General features: G+C 54.8%; 1 protein-coding gene across 2 annotated transcripts in view; it reads right to left on the reverse strand.

Annotated features, from left to right (window-relative positions):
- Positions 1-6,612: 6,612 nt before the first annotated feature.
- ST8SIA5 (ST8 alpha-N-acetyl-neuraminide alpha-2,8-sialyltransferase 5) overlaps positions 6,613-19,140 on the reverse strand; it is a 56,201-nt gene continuing 43,673 nt past the window's right edge. For both annotated transcript variants that reach the window (XM_056138475.1, XM_056138476.1), the window contains 5 exons: positions 18,062-18,148; positions 16,957-17,101; positions 11,467-11,579; positions 8,793-8,885; positions 6,613-7,180 (listed from right to left, as the gene is read on the reverse strand). In XM_056138475.1, coding sequence (XP_055994450.1) covers positions 6,712-7,180; positions 8,793-8,885; positions 11,467-11,579; positions 16,957-17,101; positions 18,062-18,148 — 907 coding nt within the window. In that variant the 3' untranslated portion in view covers positions 6,613-6,711. The remainder of the gene's footprint in view (positions 7,181-8,792; positions 8,886-11,466; positions 11,580-16,956; positions 17,102-18,061; positions 18,149-19,140) is intronic.

A 19,140-nucleotide genomic window follows, 5' to 3' on the forward strand; every position in this document is an offset into this window, starting at 1 on the left:
CTGCCCGCTATCCCTGCCAGCGCCAGCAGTCACCCAGAGGTGGGGGGAGAAGCATGGGGTCCCTTCTCTGTTCTGGGTCACCAGGCAAGGCGTCTACTGTGTCTGGATGGAACCGAGGGCTCCCTGGGTGTTGTCTAGAAATGCGTGGTTGGGGAGGAGGGTGGAGTTTGGCAGGAGGGCATTCTAAAGTGGATGCATATTCTTGGTCAGGTTGTAAAATGAATCTTCCTCTGGGAGGTGGTGGGCATCCCAGGGAGTGGGGTGGGGTGGGGGACTTGGTGCTCACAGGGTTACTGCAGCCCATGGGCCCCTCTGGGAATGACTACAGGTGGCTTCTGTTTTCTGAAATGCGTCCCTTTAGGGAGTGGTGCTGTTCTGTGAGGTTAGTGGTCCCTCCTGGCTGTGCCTGGCACCTTGTTCTTACCATTCTCCGGGATCCTTGGAGCTGCAGCTGACAGGCTGGACTGGGACATGCCTGCAGGGACCGGACCAGGGCCTTGCACCAATTCTGCCCTGTCCCCCCACTCCCCAGCCCCCAACAAAGATGCCAGATGCCAGGAGCCAAGGACCTGCTGACCAACAGTTAGTACAAAGTCAAAATCAAAATTCTTTCTAGGGACACGGAAGCACAACAGTTCTTAAAGGACCATTTGCATGCACTGCAGCAATTCTCTACATAATCAACATGTCACCCAACGACGTAGGGTGTGATTCCGCTGATGCCGTTCCTAGAATAGCGGGAAGGCACAGACAGTAAGTGTGACAGCAGCTGCCAGAAGTGGGGGCTGGGGACAGGGTGCAGGTGTCCTTTTGTGAGTGTAGGTTTTAGGTTTGGGAGTCAGAAAGCCTGCCAGAGCCATGTGAACGTGCTTCATGACCCAAATGGGCATGAGCCAGCAAGAGGGGGACTTTTCCATCATGGATATTTCACCACTGTGAGAAGCAGACATGGGTCTTTAAAAGTGGCTAACCCAGATTTTGTAAATTGAGCCGATTCCTGAGCAGCTGACCTTCATTGCTTCTTTAATAGCAGACTGTGGTTTCTTGCGCATAGACGTTGCAGACACACAACCAAGAGTCAGATTTTTGCTCTTTCTCACCTAGGGTCCAGTGGGGGCAGGGGCGGTTCAGGGAAGGCTCAGCAGTAGAGCACTGGCCTCACAAGTGAGGCCCCAAGTTCCATCCCCAACACTGGCCCACATGCCTGAGAGTGAGCTGGGCAGCCCTGCAGACTGAGACCCCCAGTATCACACAGAATTGTATAACCTCTGCCCTGACTCCAACAAGAAGGAAGAACAGGTAGAGAGAAAATAAAGCATTTTAAACCCCTGGGGCTGGAGAGATAGTAGGGCAGGGAAGGTGTCTGCCTTGCATGCAAACAGCCCCGGTTCAATCCTCAGACCCACATATGGTCCCCTGAGCACCACCAGGAGTGATCCCTGAGCACAGAGCCAGGAATAAGCCCTGAGCATTGTTGGGTGTGGTCCCCCCAAATATATATATATAATATATAATAATATATATAATATATATATGGGCTAGAGCAATAGCACAGTGGGTAGGGCGTTTGCCTTGCACATGGCAGACCTGGGCCGACCCAGGTTCAATTCCTCCACCCCTCTCAGAGAGCCCGACAAGCTACCAAGAGTATTGCGCCTACATGGCAAAGCCTGGCAAGCTACCCGTGATGTATTCTATATGCAAAAAACAGTAACAAGTCTCACAATGGAGATGTTACTGGTGCCCGGTTGAGCAATTCTATGAACAATGGGAGGACAGTGCTACAGTGCTGCTACATAAATATATATATATATATATAAATATTTTTAAACCCTCTCAATTAAGTTTGAAATTAGATATTCCCACTCACCTGGTGGCAGGCAGTGCCCAGGTGTGCTCTGGATGGCTCAGCAGCCCAGGCATCACCTACACTGGCCCCAAGTCCTAAGCCCCACGGCCAGGCTGGACCCTTGAGCACCTTCTCAGGAACACAAGTCAGGAGGACAAGCTCCACGCCACATACTCCCTGTCAGAATAGGTATCTCCAGGGATGATCGCGGCGGCCGTACAGGGGCCTGCATTTTCTGGTGTCCAGCTTGTACCCACGCTGGCTGAGGCAGCTTAGTTTTACTCCATCCTCATGCAGCTGAGAGGCCGGTGTCCTGGGCTCATCCCCAGCACCCTTTAGAGTGGCCAGACACCAGGAAGCAGGGGGAGAGGCTGGGTCGAGCTCAGTGTCCTTCAGCCCTCCACACTGCGCACTGCCCTGTCCAGCATGTCCACAGGCCAATAAACCTGCCTCTAGCCAGGCGGCATACCAGGGGCTTCCAACCTCCTCGCCTGCCCCAGGCCTGGTCCATGGACCCAGGATTGAAGACCACTGCTCTACACTGCCACTGCCCACCAACTAGGCAGTTGAAGTTGCCCGAGTTTGGGATGTACACACACACACACACACCCCTCAGATCCTCGGGTGAGGAGGGAGACAGCAGTGCCCACTGACAGCCAGCTGTGGGTCCCCCTGGCCTCTGCAGGGAGAGGCCATCATGGGCAAGAGACCCCGTGAACCTGCTTCTAGAGACCTGACAAAGGGGAGCAAATGGGGTGGGGAGAGAGTTCATGCTGTGACTGGTGATGGGGAGAAACTTCCCAGCAGTGCCTAAGGGTCTCCAGGCCACACCCCACAATTCTCAGCCAGTCAGGCTGACAGCTCCATGTAAGGACCCAAGAACAAAGGCCCTGTGGTGCCAGGGATCCCCTGGTGGTGCTGGGGGTGGAGGGCGGGGCTTCACAGCCACAACCAGCAGAGCTGGGGGTGGGAGCCATGAAGGGCCAGAATGAGCCACATACCAGGTATGTGCCCTAACCGCTGCACCACCCCCGGCAGTGTCCAGTTGTCTGGGCCGCCAAGCCAGGCAGTGGCCAGGTGGTGGCCAGGATGTGGCCTAATGGCCAGGACAGGCGATGGCCAGGCAGCCGGGCTGCCAGGCCAGACTGTGGCCAGATCTCTGCGGACACAGTCCGAGAGAGAGCAGAGAAACCCAAGAAAGCTTGGAGGAATCAACCAAGGGGCCTGGGCAGGAGCATTCAGAGAGGAGAGTGGGGAGCCTGGTGGCATCCAAACAGAAAGTTCCAGGCCGGAGTTATAGTACCATGGGGAGGGTGCCTGCCACGCTCGCGGCCAGCCCAGGCTTGATCCCCAGCACCCCACCTGGTTCACTGAGCACCGACAGGAGTGATCCCTGAGCACAGAGCCAGGAGTAAGCCCTGAGCACCAGACCCTTCCCCAAAACAAAACAACAAAAAATGAGAGTTCTGAGCATGCTTGGAGGCAGAGGAGGTGGTCCAGGGGCCCCACGGCATGATGGTTACGGCACTGCTGCCCACTTTCAGGATGCAGAGCTGATCTCCACATTCCCTGGGCATCCTCCCAAGAATGACAGTACCTGAGTGGGGACCCACAGGTCCCTGGGGAGCTGGCCTGTCTCCTGGTTCTGCATCCGGACAAGCACAGCTGACCAGAAGCTCCAAGAGGCCTTTGGGCGTGTCCGCATCCCCAGTACCTAGCACAGGTGTGGCCCTACATGAGTATCCGATACATCATCACTGTCTGATGACATTCAGGGTCACCCCCAGGGTCCTAGAACCAGGCAAGCAGGGAAGTTCTGGGACTCTGCGGCCCTGGGTCCTGGCAGGCAGTGTGGTGGCTGTGGCCACGCTGATCTGAGCATCCCCTTCCTTGGTTGAGCACCAAGGCTCGCGTCTGCCCACTTAGACCTTGGGTCAGGGGGTTGGCACAAGGGAAGACACAGTGATGCTGTTACTGAGGGGAATCGCTTATCTTCAAACAAGAATTTCATCCTAGTGGGCTGGGGGCAGGGGGTCTTTCTGAGTGAGTGCATAGCTCTCTGGTACTAGGAGCTGTTAGGCTGGGCGAGTCTTCATGGAGCCCTGTGTGGTCTTGAGCAACTGGTCCAAAGGTGGGCGTGTCTCGTGTGCCTTTTATGGGCTCCCCTGCCCTGCACAGGCAGGCTGGCCTCAGCTTCCCCCTGCCTACAGGTGTGTCTTCTCTGGAGACAGGACAGTGCTGCTGTGGGGGCGACTTGCGGGCACCTATTGTTCAGGCTGGTGCCCTTGATGTTTATCATTAGAGCAGGGCCTGAGAGTGTTTTGCAATGGGCAGCCGGTGGGCATTCCCCTTGGTGGCTGGGAAATGGCAGAACAACTTTGGGTGGACAGTCTCGGGTGGGGGGGGCAAATCCTCGGGATGCTTAACAGTGGGCAAGTCACTGGATGCCCTCAGGCCTGGTTCTGCATCCGAACTAGCACACCTGGCCAGAAGCTGCTGGGTGTGTCCCCTGTCTGGACAGTGGGCACCTCCTTGCCTAGAAGCCCCCGGGACAATGACGACAGGAGACATGCAGAGACGGTGCTCAGAGGACCTGACACCCAAGTGCAGGACATCGTAGCTACTTTAATAGCGAGTCGTGTCTATGGCTTAGATCCACACGCCACCAAGCCCACCCAGAGCAGAGAGAATGTCCAGACACCAGAGGTCACTGTACAGCCTCAAGTGACAACAAGGACGAATACACCCAGGGCAATGGCAGGAAGTTGTCCTAAAACACACACAGACCGCCCCCCCCCCCCACTGAACCAGTCCCATGGGCAGGAAGCACCACTCTCCCACCCACCACTGTCATGGGCCAGACCAGCAGGTTCCCTGTCCACTGTGACAGACAGGGTCCTGGTGGGGTCAGACGCCATGACAGCAGCTACTGGAGCAAGACCCCAGGTCCCAACACCACTCCATCTGGAACCCGGTGACCCAGCGGGCTCTGGAAGTAGGTTCTGTCCACAGCGGGCCTCACCCTGGAGTGCCCTGGCCCCATCACTTCCTAGTTCTATTTCCTAACCTGGGACGAAACAGTTTCTATGTGTCTCAGACATGCCATGATCTCAAGAACTAGGCTCAAGAGTACTAGACAAGTGGCCAGAAGCAGAACTCAACTGGAATCTCTCCTGGCAGAACTCAGCAGAGCCCAGGAAAGCATGACCATGCAAGGGCCCTGACTGGCCACCTCCTGGGGCTGTGACTGTCTCCTCAGCTACTTGCACGGACAGTTTTCCTGAACAGGACCAAAGGTGAAAGATCACCCTGAACACGGTAGTTCCTGCTCCACACATGACCCCCAGAAATACAAGGCAAGAAGAGTCTTGGCCAGAAAGCAGCCCTGGGTCAGGAGTCCTAAGTCCCCACAGGCATGAGCTCTCTGGTACGTCTGGCTGGGCTGGGGGTCTGCTTGTGAAAGTGGGTGATGGAGGGAAGGTTTGCGCCTGGGGTGCTGTCAGGGTCCTCATCCTCGGACTCCCAGCATGAGGGGCCAAGTCTGCTGATGGCTGCAACCCATCCCCCCACCCCCCAGGTGACAGACATTGATTTGCCACCAGGTCTTGCAAAAGCCCAACCCCAGACCAGAGCAGAACTGGCTGGTGGGGAAATGGAAGGAAGGAAGGAGGGAAGGAGGGAAGGAGGGAATAAAGGAAGGAAGGAAGGAAGGAAGGAAGGAAGGAAGGAAGGAAGGAAGGAAAGGAGGGAGGGAGGGAGTGGGTGGTAGGGATGGTCAGAGGAAACAAGGAGGCAGGCAGAGGATGGAGGCGGAAATCTCTCCAGCGCTGAGATTCCATGAAACTCAAGTTCTAAGGCAATTCTCCAAGGAAGTCTCACAGGCACGGCCCACACACGTCCTGGGGGAGCCAGCTCCAGGAAGCACATGGAATGGCTTTCAGATGAGAAGTGACACGTTCGCCCCTTTCTGCCCAGACTCCAGGGGCTGAGCCATGCAGGAAGGGCAGCCCTTAGGCCCCAAACCCAAGCTGACCCTCCCTCCCTCTCCCCCCAAACCAGCCACTGGGAGCCTGGCGGTTTCTGATACAGCAGTATGACGGAGCAAGATCCTGCGGCAGTCAGAGGAACGGATCTTATAAATAACTCCTGGTCCAAACAGAGCTGAAAACACTTGAGACAGGAGAGGAAGCAGCACAATTGTGAAGCACTTAACTGAGTCGATAACACTGGCTCAAAAACCTCCGTGCAAATGGCTGACTTGGTGTATCTCCTTCTCACCCCAGTCATGAGTGTGTGTGTGTGTGTGTGTGTGTGTGTGTGTGTGTGTGTGTGTGTTGGGGGTAGCGGGGGATGCTCAGCAGAGAGCTGGGCACACGGCCTTGCTCTCAATGTCCCAGTGTCTTTCAGCTCATGGTTAAGTCTCTGTTCCTCATGTAGCCACTGTTTTTATCGTGCCTGAGGGTTGGCCTCCAAGCGCTGAATTTCAAGAATGGAAATCCACCTACGGGGGCTGGTGGGGGGCGGTCCTTGGTATGAAAGCCAGGATCCGCAGAATCTAAAGTCCACCTAGACTCCCTGCCGCCATGCCCCTCGGCGCCCCCTCTTCTCCCTTCTCTTCGAAGCCATGCCAGCTCATGTTTGTGCTCTTGCAGACGCTAACGTGAAGTGGAAATGTGCTTTGGGACCGGACAATTGCCAGAAATGGGGGGAGGGGAGAACCACCGGGTTGGAGGGAGAGGGAAATCCCCAACAGCACATTCGTCTGTGGGCAGGACACGAGCTCAAGGTGTGGGGCAGAGTCAGCCCCTCCGAGCCAGCAGGGGCATGAACAGCCCGCCCCCACCCCCGCCCCCACGGCGGCCTCAGCAGCAGTTACAGGTGCCCGTGTGCACGCGCAGGATGCCGCGGCTGTGCAGGTGCAGGAAGTTGAAGATCTCCGAGGGCATGGCGTGGAAGCCGGGCCGCGGCTTGACGTTGTCGTAGTAGTGGTGGGTGATGTAGAGGCCCGCGGGGTTCATGGGGAAGGCCCAGAAGCCGAAGAGGTGCACCTCCTCGCAGAGCTCCAGCGCGGCGGTGGCCAGGATGAGGCCAGTGCTGATGCGCTTGGCGCGCACGCCCAGCGTGAGCCAGTAGCGGGACACGTTGAGCAGGTACTGCGGGTGGAAGTAGTAGACGGCCTGCGGCGCCTGGAAGTCGTCCAGCACGTACTTGACGCGGATGGACACGTCGGTGTTGCGAGTGTTGTAGAAGGCTGGCAGCAGCACCGACGCATTCTCGTACACCTGCAGCACGCGGTAGAAGGGCCGCCGCCACTTCTCCAGCTTGTGGAACCTGGTGGGGGGCGCAGGGCCAGAGGGCTGACTCAGGGCGGTCATGGAGTCAGGGAGGATTCAGGGCGCCCACGGGGAGAGGGGAGGACTCAGGGTGCTCATAGAAGTGGAGAGGACTCAGAGCGCTCACGGGAGGGGACAGGGACTCAGCGCTCAGGGGGCAGGGAGGACTCAGGACGCTAATGGGGGAGGCAGGGAGGACTCAGGGCACTGACAGGGAGGGGAGGACTCCGCCCTAATGGGAGGAGGAACTCAGGGCACTCATGGGGGCAGGAGAGGACTCAGGGCACTCACATGGGGGGAGCTCAGGGTGCTCAGGAGGAAGAGAGGACTCAGGGCACTCATGTGGGGCATGGAGGACTCAGGGTGCACATTGGGAGGACTCAAGGCACTCATAGAGGGTGGGGAGGACTCACGGTGCTCACAGGGAGGACTCGGGGCCCTCATGGGGAGGACTCAGGAAGCTCATGGGGAGGACTCAGGGCGCTACGGGGTAGGGGAGGACTCGGCGCTCACAGGGTCTGGGAGGACTCAAGGCACTCATGAAGGGTGAGGAGGACTCAGGGTGCTCATGGAGGGTGGGGAGGACTCAGGGAGCTCATGGAGAGGACTCAGAACACTCATGGGGAGGACTCATGGTACTCATAGAGGGTGAGTAGGACACAGAATGCTCTCAGGGTTGGAGAGGACTCTCAGGGTGCTCAGGGGGACTGGGGTCACAGGGCCACAGGGAAGAGAGAGGACTAGGGTGGTCATCGGTCATGGGGAGGACTCAGGGTGATCACAGGACACTCCCCAGTCTCCTCCAGCTCTGTCACCCCAGTATGTGCATCAGCCTTTGTGGCTGACATGGAGACACGTGGTTCTTGTAAGCGGGCATAGGAAGGACAAAACGGGCAGTTGTGTCAGGTGGGGAAGCTGGGGAAAGACATGGGAGGTGCCCAGTGGGCTCAGGGACAGGGAGTTGGGGCTTTCTCCAAGAGCGTCCTGCCATGCACTGCACCATATGCCCCCAGGACCCACAGCCCCACCCAAGGACGCTTTATGCGGGGGTCCCCTCACTCCCTGCCCCTGCAGCCCCTCACTCATCTTTCATTCAGGGGCTTGGTTGGCTCGTCCCCCACCACTGCCCATTCCTTTCCCTTCTCTGGACACATGCACCCCTTCCTTGAGGCAGTCACAGGGACAGACAGACCCAGCCAGGGGCTCCATCCTGACTGCCCACCCCCACCACACCCCAACCTGCTCCCAGAGCTGCATGCCACCCCACAATTCTGGAAAGCTCTCTGACCCACCCCAAGGGGAAGACCGTCTAGACCAGGCTGTCTGCATGGAAACGTGATGTGTTCGTGCACTTCTCAATGTGCCTGTGGGCACATTTCAGTGGGAAATGGCTGTGGTGAGGTATTGATCTTTCCTTGAGTCAAACAGGACCAAATAAGTGGCCCTTCAGCATATCACCTGCGACAAATAATGAGTGAAGGCTTTGAAATGGGCACATTTTCTCCATAGGCACTTCCCCACCTCAACAGGCCACCTGTGCAGTGTCCGGGTCACAGGCACCTACTTGCTCCCAGGCTGGACAGCACAGGCCTAGAAAGAGGGCCACTGACCTCTCGGTGATGATACTGGGGTTCACAGTGACTACGTCTGTCTTGACCCCCACGTCCATGGTGTACTTCTCTGAGATGGGGGGCAGGTTACACCTGCAAAAAAGAAGGAGGTCGCACAAGGAGAATGGGGGGAGGGCGGGGACAAGATTTCAGTTGCTGTCCATGGTGCTGGGGAGTGGGTGAGGGGAGGCTCAGGAAAGAGGGGTGAAAGAGTGCAGAGGGCAGACCATAAGGGGGCCTTCCAGTTGGGCTATGGGGCAGGGAGCAGACTGATTCTCTGGTCTTGCTGAAGCTTCAAGATGAGGGGGCAAAGGGACCGCCCTCTGCAGTGACAAGTCCCAATGGTCCCTGGGCCCCTGGGCAGGACAGGTCAGGGCTTGGAAACTGGAGCTTTCTTCGAGAAAGCAGGAAGGGCCCAGAAGCCATGGGAGGCAGAAAGTCAGCCACAGCAGTGGACCCATACAACGCCTCACATGCTGAGCCCCCAGGGAAGGAACAGGAACGGCCCCCAATCAAGTCCTCGTCTCCCTCCCCCATATATGATTGTGTCCCCTAAACTGGCAAAGGGACATGCCCAGGTAGTGAAGGGAAGGATCCCGGGAAGCAGGTCCCCAGGGGCTACCCAGGTGGGTGACAGGGAGGGGGTGTATCCACGGGGTCCATGAACACAGTTGGAACAGCAAGACACTCCCTGTGGGCTTTGAAGAGGCCAAGCCCAGGAAGGCCTGCAGAAAAGTCCAAGGAATGGACCCCTCCCCCTAAAAACCCCAGGCAGCAAAGCACCTCTGGGACCCCTGGTTTGAGTCAAAGGAACCCCACTGTGGACTGGAAAAGGGAAAGGGGATGAATGTGTTTGTTGGTTTCCCAGCAGTGCCCAGACAACAGTGCGTGGTTCAGGGATACATCTGCTGGGGATGGACCCATGGAGCGGGGTGGGGAGGTGGGGCTGGGATGGGGAAGGGTTCCCCTGTCCAGGCTGAGACTCAGGAAATACTAAGGGCCCTGAAGAGTGACTGGCTTATAGATACTTGCTCTGTGCAGGGCACAAATGGTCTATGTGTGCAGGGAACATGACAGAAGCAAGCAATGAGGAACGGTGAAGACGGGTGTTCAGTGGGGCATGTGGAGGGTGGGCAACCCGGTCAGGGTCAGCCCCTGGGGAAAATGATGCAAGGTTTGAGGGACAAGCACTTCTGGGTGCTGGAGCACGGCATACATGGGGGCAAGTGTGGCAGTGAGGGCAGAGAGAAAGCAGGGGCCACCCAGGAGGAGCCATGAAGGACTGTCCTTGTGTAGGGGAAGCCACCTGGGGCTTTGTAACAATGAACACATACATTGGGGCAAGCTGGGGGTAGCTCCCCTTACTCCAGCCCCCTCGCCATGCCCAGGACAGGCTGAACAGCATCTCTGCACAGGGAGGGTACTGGACAGGCGTTTGGGTCAGTGAATGGGCCACTATGATGGCCACGGGTCAGGGCCCGGCCAGGCAGCTGAGGAGAGTTTGTTCCTCCAGCCACAAGCAGGTGGTGAGAGCAGAGCTCAGGACTCTGATGGCTGCACAACTATCCCCTGGCCTGACGCTCCCACATGGACACGCAGACACTGCCCCAGCTCCCCAGCTCCCACAGGAGGAAGCGGGGGCCCAGAGCGGTGGCCACAGACCCACTGCTTCATGAAAGGCAAAGATGAATCCATGACCTAAGAGGGGCTCCTGGGGTCCCAGCCTGTGTCAGTGTCCCCAGGGCCAGTCCACTGGGTCATTCACTGCCCACTGCCAGGGCAGGGGTGTGGGGAGGGGACAGCAGAGGCATCCTGGGCTCCTCAGCAAAGGGCAGGTGCCTCTTGCTCGAAGCGTGGCCTCCACGACCCATGGTTTGCCCTAGCTGGGCCATTCCCACTCCCAAGAGAGACATTTCTGTCCCCCACCCCACTGCCCCTTCCCACGGCTCTGCCCCCAGGAGTGGGGCCTAGAAGATGCTCCAGTAAATGCATGTGCTGGGGAGTGGAGGTGGGGGATGGAAACGGTCCAAGCCCCGCCCCCCAGAGCGGCAGGAGGGACCCCAGGAACCCTCCAGTCAGGTAGAGAGGCCCCCCACCAGTCCCTTCAAGAAAGCAGCTTCCAAGCATGAAAACTTGTAACTATCTCACGGTGATTCAATAAAATTTAAAAAAAATAAAAAGAAAGAAAGAAGCCTCCTTCCATGGAGGGCAAGTTCACACCTCTCACCTGCTCCAGCACCCCAAAATCCTTGTTTCCTTCAGCTCATCCTTCAACCCATCTCCTCTCCCCTCATGGATCTGAGGGTCCCCAAAGAGAGGGGACATGTGCTTAGCATAAGGAAGAGGAAACAGCAGGAGGGACTTGGGCTTGACTATAACCAGGGACATAATGACAACTGGGGCTAGCAGCAGGTTACTCTGGGTTCAAGCCGGGACACCCGAGAGGGGAGAACTTTTGTGGGGCCAGAGGGTGGGGAGGTGGCTCGGAGAACCTTACCAATGCCCAGACAGCCCCCAGGATCCTCAGTGCTCATGTATCCGTGGTGCCCACTGCACAGATGTGGAGACTGAGGCCCAAAGAAAGGTGGGACACAAGCCCAAGCACTCATGGGGGTGGAGAATGGGGGTGACCATCTAACGGGCAGGGCAGAAGTGTGGAGGGCAGGCCCGTTACCGGAAGACGAAGTCCGCACTGTCGATCTCCCGCCCGCAGCGGCTGCTCTTCAGGATGCCCCCGTTGCCCACCACGGCACACTTCTTAAACTGGGAGCGGTAGTACGGCATGTCCTGGGGAGACACATGCATAAGGGGCCACCTTACACCCCTGGCAGCTCTCCCTTTGTTCCCACATCCCCCCTGACCAAGAGAGGTGGGAGCAAGGGGGTCCTGGCTGCTACAGAGAGAAAGAAGCTGGGTTGGGCACTTGCCCAGATCCTCATAGGCAGGCCCAGAGCTGCCGGCTTCCAGAAAGGAGACAGGGTGACTCTGGGACCTGGACCCTGGGTTTCCTGGTGCTGCCAGCTTGGCCTCTGCACATTGTGGAACAGTCTGTGATGCTGGATACACATGTGCTGTGGGGACGGGGGGGAGGCAACGGCGGCAGAGGTTGTGGGTGCAGGGAGGAACATCCAGGTACCAGGTACCCTGTACATTTCAGGTGAGCCTCATATTTGCCCTATTCTGGGCGAAGGACTGTATGATCTGGGACATGTGTGAGGCCTTAGGTACAATAGAGACACAGGCTGAGGTCACGGGCTGAGCAAGACTCAGAGGGATCCGCAAGAGGTCACGTCCTGGAGACTCTTCAGGAAGGGAAAGCACTCCCGAGCACAAGGTGCAGGGGGAAGGGGGTGTCAGAACTCTACCTAGAATACTGCAAACGATCACCTCACTTTTCTGTGGGAAGCCACATTCAGAGGTATTGGGGGCTACAACCAACTCAGTGTTCAGGGGACCAGGTGGTGCCAGCAATCAACCCAGGCATCTTGCATGTCAAGCACATGCTCTCCAGTCCATCATCTCACTGTGACCTTGTCACATCAGGGCTGGCTGCCCCTCAAAACTCCCTCCCACACTTGTTTGGGGTCCCAGGTGAGGCAGCAGGAAGACGTGATTGCTAACCCACACATGAAACCTCCCTGCACTGTTCCCTGGCATCCCTGCTTTGAGTCCTAGTCCTTCCCTTCATCTTGCAGAGAGAGGGAGCCCCCAACCCCCACAACCCAGCACCAGTAAGAGCACAGAGCTGGAGGCATGTGTCAGTCATCCATCCCCTTAGTTTGCCTAGACTGGGGTCTTTGCACTGGAAGCAAGTCCACCAAGATTGGAGGCTGGAGTTAAAATAAAGCAAAGGTAAACCGAGGTATTGAACCCATAATGAAGTGAGCAAACCATGGACAATTTTCTTGCAATCTTGACAACTCTGTTTTATACAATTTGCTCTGGGTTCAAGTTTTCTTGTTCATATAAGGAGAATATAGAGCATTTCCTGCACTTCTGTTCTCTGCTCAGCCTCTGATGCTGGAGACCAGCAGCTCTTTGCCGTGGGGTTGGCTCAGCAGTGTCTGTCCATGGGCCGTGTGGGGTCAAGAGCAACTCCTGTCACAATAGCCAAAACTGTACCCAAGTGTGCCCCATAGAACAGTGTGTGTCTCAGTAAGAAGATAGTGTTGTTAGCATTGGATGTGCCTGTCCCCTCTGTCTCAGACACCCACATATCTGCTGGGCAGCTTTTCTCCCAACACCACCTCCTGCCAGATCTGCCTAAGGATGGCCCATCATCACTGTGTAACTCAGAGGCTGGCCCCAGGGGTCTGGTGGAAAACTCAACTGCACAAGGTCATCAGGAGTCAGGAGCTTCTGCAGGACATGATATAGCTGTCTCTGGGCAACATCCTCAAATAGTCCTCCTTCCCTAGAGGGATGGTCCAGGGAACCATGAGGGGTGGGATGGGAAAAGTAGCACTGTGACTTTTATCATGAAGGGAAGAAACCAATTCTTCCTCCAGAGATCAGCAAAGGCTTTTCATGTTAGTTGCTAGTATTTGTCAATCATCTCTCCATCAAGACTACCCAGCTACTTGCTGAAAATGCTCCATTCATACTATGCAGCTGTTAGGAAAAATGAAGTTATGAAATTTGCCTATAAGCGGATGGACATGGAGATTATCATGCTAAGTGAAATGAGTCAGAAAGAGAGGAACAAATATAGAATGACTGCACTCATTTGTGGAATATAAAATAACATAATATGAGACTGACACCCAAGGACAGTAGACACAGGGCTAGGAATATTGTTCCATGGTTAGAAGCCTGCCTCGTGAGCTTGGGAAGAAGGCAGCTGGAATAGAGAGGGGATCACTAAGCCAATTATGGTTGGAGGAATCGTTCGGGATGAAAGATGTGTGCCAAAAGTAGATAGATAAAGGACCAAACATGACAGCCTCTCAGTATCTATAATGCAAAACATAATGCCCAAAAGGAGAGAGTATAGGGGAAATTGTCTGCCATCAAGGCAAGGGGAGAATTGGAAAGGGGGTGTAATACTGGGGACATTGGTGGTAGAGAATGTGCACTGGTGGAGGGATGGGTATTCGATCACTGAATGACTGAAACTCAAACATGAACATTTTGTAACTATCTCACTGTGATTCAATATTTTTAAAAAAGAATATAATGCAAAAAAAGATGAAAATGCTCCATTCCATAACTACAGAATCTTCCAAGTAGGGTGTTTGTTAGAATAGACCAAGGAGGTCTATTTATTAGAAACTAAAAGAAATAGTTACTTGAGGGGAAATACTTGTAGGTGATGCGCTCTAATTAAGAGGGTGGTAAATCTTGGCTCACAGCCACATCTGACCCAATCCATTTTCCTAACAGCACACAACTGAGAACACATTTGGTTTTGTTTTCCTAAATTATTATGTGCACATATTGGCTTATTTGTTCATTATATTTCCCAAGTAGAATATGAGCTATCTAAGACTAAGTACCTTGTCTACTCATTCACCCTGTATGCCTCACTCCTAAAACTGTGTCTGGTATGTAGGAATAACACAGTAAGTACTTTTGAACAAATAAATGAATGTATGCTGAAAAACAGAGGGTATGATGGGTGGGTGAGTGGTTGGATCTACTGATGGATGGGTAGGTTGATGGATCTATAGATGGATGGATGGATGGATGGATGGACAGTTGGACTGATGAATGAGTGGGTGGATAGATGATAGATGGTTAGGTGGGTGGATGGGTAGGTGGATTGACAGATGAACTGATGAATAAGTAGGTGGTTAGGTGGGTTTGTGGGTAAATGGACAGCTAGATAAATGGTAGATGCATGAAAGGACGAATGGATTGGTGTATGAGTGGTGGATGGATGGATAGCTAGATAAATAGTAGATGCATGAATGGATGGACAGTTAGATACATAGGATATTTGGGTAGGTGAGTGAGTAGAGAGTTGGGGATTTTATATTTTTAAGTGATTAGAAAACAATCAAGACTTTTAGGACATAAAATTCAGAGCTAGAGTGGTAAGACAGTGGGTAGGGCACTTGTCTTGCACACAGCTGACCTAGATTGGATCCCCAGCCTCCCATATGGTTCCCCAAGACCACCAGAAGTGATCCCTGAGCATCGCAGAGTGTCGCCCATAAACAAAACCCAGAAGTTTATATAAAATTCAAATCCCGGCTGGAGCGATAGCAGTGGCAGTGCGTTTGCCTTGTACACGGCCGACCTGGACGACCCAGGTTTGATTCCTCCTCCCCTCTTGTAGAGCTCGGCAAACTACCAAGAGTATCTTGCCCGCATGGCAAAGCCTGGCAAGCTACCCGTGATGTATTCGATATGCCAAACACAGTAACAATTGTCACAATGGAGACATTACTGGGCCTGCTCGAGCAAATCGATGAACAACGGGAGGACAGTGACAGTGTCTAACAGAACCTAACATGGCACTGGAAGCTGCCTCACTGGCTCATGAATTCAAGATCTCTGGCTACTTTCACACTCGAACAACAGAGGTGAGTAATTGTGACAGGTGCCATATGGCTTGCAGAGCCAGAAATATTTGTTATCCAGCCTTTTCTAGACAACAGTTGGCAAGCCTGCCTCCAACTCCCTAGATCTTGGTTCTGGACCCACAGCCCTCCTTGAACCCATATGTCCCGACCAACCTGGGCGGCACTGATGGGGGTTTCACCTGTGTGAGACGCATGCTCACCTGCTGCCTCTGGCCTCATATTCCAGGCAGCTCCCACCTTATTCTCCTCTGGCACTGTGAGGTGGGGTAGTGGCTCGTTGGACACCTCTCCACCTTCAGCTCCTCCCCAGCATTCCCCATCTGACCCCTTAAAGCTCAGTTATGCCAATACTCTCCAGTGAGTAACAGAGAAAGGGAAGCCTTGGGTTTCTCCCACAATTTAGAGCTTCAAATTTCATGCTGAAAAACCTAGGCAGGCCTCCACTGAGTATTTCTACAAACTGACAGCGCTGAGCTCCCCTCCCCACACCTGACCCCCATGCCCAACCTTCTCTGAGCGGTGGCTTTGAGCTTGTCCTCCGGAACCTCCTATTTAGAAGGTGGCACAGGGATCAACTGCCAAGCACAGCCTCAGGGACCCTCCCTGGGAGTCTGTGCAGCCAAAAGCACAGGGGTGAAGTCTGAGGTAAGGTGGTAAGTATGGGGAGCACTTGCCCTAAGGACCTCACAACCAGAAACCACCATGGTCCACCTCATGGTATATTTTAGGACTGGGTGGAAGGAAACCTTTTTTCTGCCAAGGGTCATATGGTGATTTATAACCACCCACAGATCTTACAATACATGTAGGTGGGCCACAGCCAACCATACGTGAAGCAAGTGTGTCAGGGTGAGACCACAACATTTTCTTTAGGGGTCACACCCAGAGATGCTTAGGGCTACTCTAGGTTCTGTGTTCAGGGTTCACTCCTGGTGGTGCTTAGGGGACCATATGAGGTGTTGGATTAAAACAGGGTCACAAGCAAAAGAAGCACCCTGGCTCCTGGATTGTCTCTCTGGCCCCTGACCATAAGATTTTTCCGATGGAGGGGACAGTCCCACCCATTTTAGGTGAAAGGAATAAAGAAAATATCTGTGTTACTTAAACCTCTGATACTTAGATGTTCCATTAGGAGGAGACATGCCTATTTCTAGTGCACATGCCAGCTTCAGAGACAGGGAGACAGAGACTGTGGGACAAGTGACCACCCAAGTCTTCCCTGTACCACATCAGACTTCCGGTACCTTGCTTTATACTGGTTTATGATTTCTAGGGTCTTGCTCTCCGGTATCCCTGGGGTAGAAGATCAATGCTTCATTATTTTCCAGACATCCCCAGGATGGCTTTTGCAGGCCAGGCAAGAATGGAAACTGGCAACCACAGAACCAGAAATGGCAACTACAGAACCAGAAATGCCAACCACAGAACCGGAAATGACAACCACAGAACAGGAAATGGACAACCACCTCCTCTCCGGAAGTTATTGAAATCACAGCCACACCGCTGTCACCGAGAGGACCCCAGAAGCCCCAGAGGGTGCTGCACTCAGCCTGAGAGATGGTGCCTACTGCTCTGGCTGCTCATCCAGGCCATACTGGCCCCTGCTCTTGCCCTGGCTCTCCAGCCCCCAGACGAACCTTGGGGAACATGCGAAAGATCTCCTGGTTGATGTGGAAGATGCCACTGGTATCCACCTCATACTTGAGTTTCGTCCCCAGGGGTGTGTTCTTCTGTGTGGTGAAGAGGAAGGATGGGGCATTGCAGCACCTGGACAGCGTGGACCTGCCAGCAGAGGACAGAACAGGGACAGGCTGATGACGCAAGGCAGAGCCCAGCCCCTGGAACAACAAAGGGCTTATAGTAGCTGGAGGAGACAGGGAGCTCTGTCCTCCCACCCGACACCCATGCCTCCCATCATGGTGACCCAGCTGCCCGAGCCCCCTCCCCCACTCCTGCAGCTCTGCTTCCCTCCAAAAATACCCCAGCCCCGCTCATGCCCTCAGACCACATTGGTCTCTCGGGGCCCAGAACAGCAGGACGCCCCCTACTGCTTCACCATCTGCTGATCTCAGTCTGCCACAGCGGAAGGCCCTGTGTGCGGGGACGCCCCTTCCCTAGATCCCACACACAGGCTCAACAACCACAAAGGTAAAGGGAAGGGGAGAGAGAGAGAGGAAAAGGCCTAACTACCCCACCCCCGGGTTGCTGAAACCTGGGTTATATAGGTGTTCCCAAGTTTCCCCTAACTCAGATCTAGCTGCAATGAATAAATATCCCAACAAAAGGGGTGTTAGAGGCAGAGAGGCCTGTAGATTCGCCGTCAATCAGGAGAATGTTAAGATAGGCATTGCTGCCCTGCAGGCACACACTCTGCTAATTTTGGTCAGAGCTGGAGTAGAATAAGATCTCCCAGGGAGCTGACCTGCAGGGAGGGGGCAGGAGCCCATGCTGAGTCAGAGCATTTCCCTGGGGAAGAGAAGAAGGAAGTGACACAGGGGAAGAGGTTCGAGACCTGGGCCAGTGGGGCCCTGCAGCCCGTCACAGTCCTGGAAGCAACGGGGCGAGCAATTGAGGACATGCAGACCAGCATCGGTCACGGGGTCCAGCCAGCCCAGGTGCTGAAACATGGCCTGCCCTGGGCCCAATCAGGGCCAGTGCCAGGGAGAAGGATGGGGAAAGGAGGCATGGGGGACAGTGGAGAGAAGTGTGGGCGACCCTGGGAGGTCAGGGAAGGGCAGGTACTTGAAGTGGTTGGCTTCCGAGATGTTCATGGCCCATTTGCACATCTGCAGGCTCCGCCACCTGTCGAACAGCTCCGACTGCTTCACCCTTGGGGAGTGGAAAACAGACCATGTGAGAGGTCAGACCCAGACACATGTCTCACCCGCACCCTGCTGCCAGACCCACGGCCACTCCTTGGTGCTCCCTGCATTTTCCTCTTCACTGGATACCCTTGGCCTCAGCAGCCCTGGTTGTTTCCTGGAGACGGCTCTCCTGCCAGCACCCAACTCTAAAGCCACACCCTAAGCCACCTGGTGACCAAATAGCTGCCTGCCCTGCTCCAGGTGGCCAGTGACAGGAGTCAGATAATAAGGGGCAGTGCCAGGCCGCACAGATATTATTGAAATTTGCCAGTCCTACACCTGCCTACCCTGCCTGACCCAACCCTCCCACAGAGGCCTGCAGATGGGGCTGGACAGACAGTTCACTAAGTTGGAACTTGAGGCTCAGGTTCAGTCCTCAGCACTGAGTCACTTGTGCACCCCCCCCCCATCCCAACTGAAAACAGCAGCAACAAACCATAATGCCTAAAATGAGAGAAAAAGGGGCTGGAGTGATAGCACAGTGGGTAGGGCGTTTGCCTGCACACGACTGAGCCAGGTTCGATTCCCAGAATCCCATATGGTTCCCCGAGCACCACCAGGAGTAATTCCTGAATGCAGAGCCAGGAGTAACCCCTGAGCATCACAGGGTGTGATCCAAAAATTAAAAAATAAATAAAATTTTAAAAAATAAAATAAAATGAGAGAGAGAGGTGTCTTTCATAGAGGCAGGCTTGGTAGAGATGGTTTGGGGGTATGGGAGATGGAAACTGGGGACATTGGTGCTGGGGAATTACACTAGTGGAGGGATGAGTGTTGGAACATTGCATGACTGAAACCCAGTCACGAACAGCTTTGTAATACTCTATCTCACGGTGATTCAATAAATTTTTTTTTAAAAATTTAAGAAAAAAGAAAACAGTAGCAGCAACAAAACCATACTAGAGGTGTCCCCCAGGCTTCCTGGTGCTCCTGTGTGGCCATCCCCAGTGAGATGTG

The sequence above is a fragment of the Sorex fumeus genome, unplaced genomic scaffold, assembly GCF_029834395.1.
Source record: "Sorex fumeus unplaced genomic scaffold, SorFum_2.1 ptg000128l, whole genome shotgun sequence".
Classification (NCBI taxonomy): Eukaryota; Metazoa; Chordata; class Mammalia; order Eulipotyphla; family Soricidae; genus Sorex; species Sorex fumeus.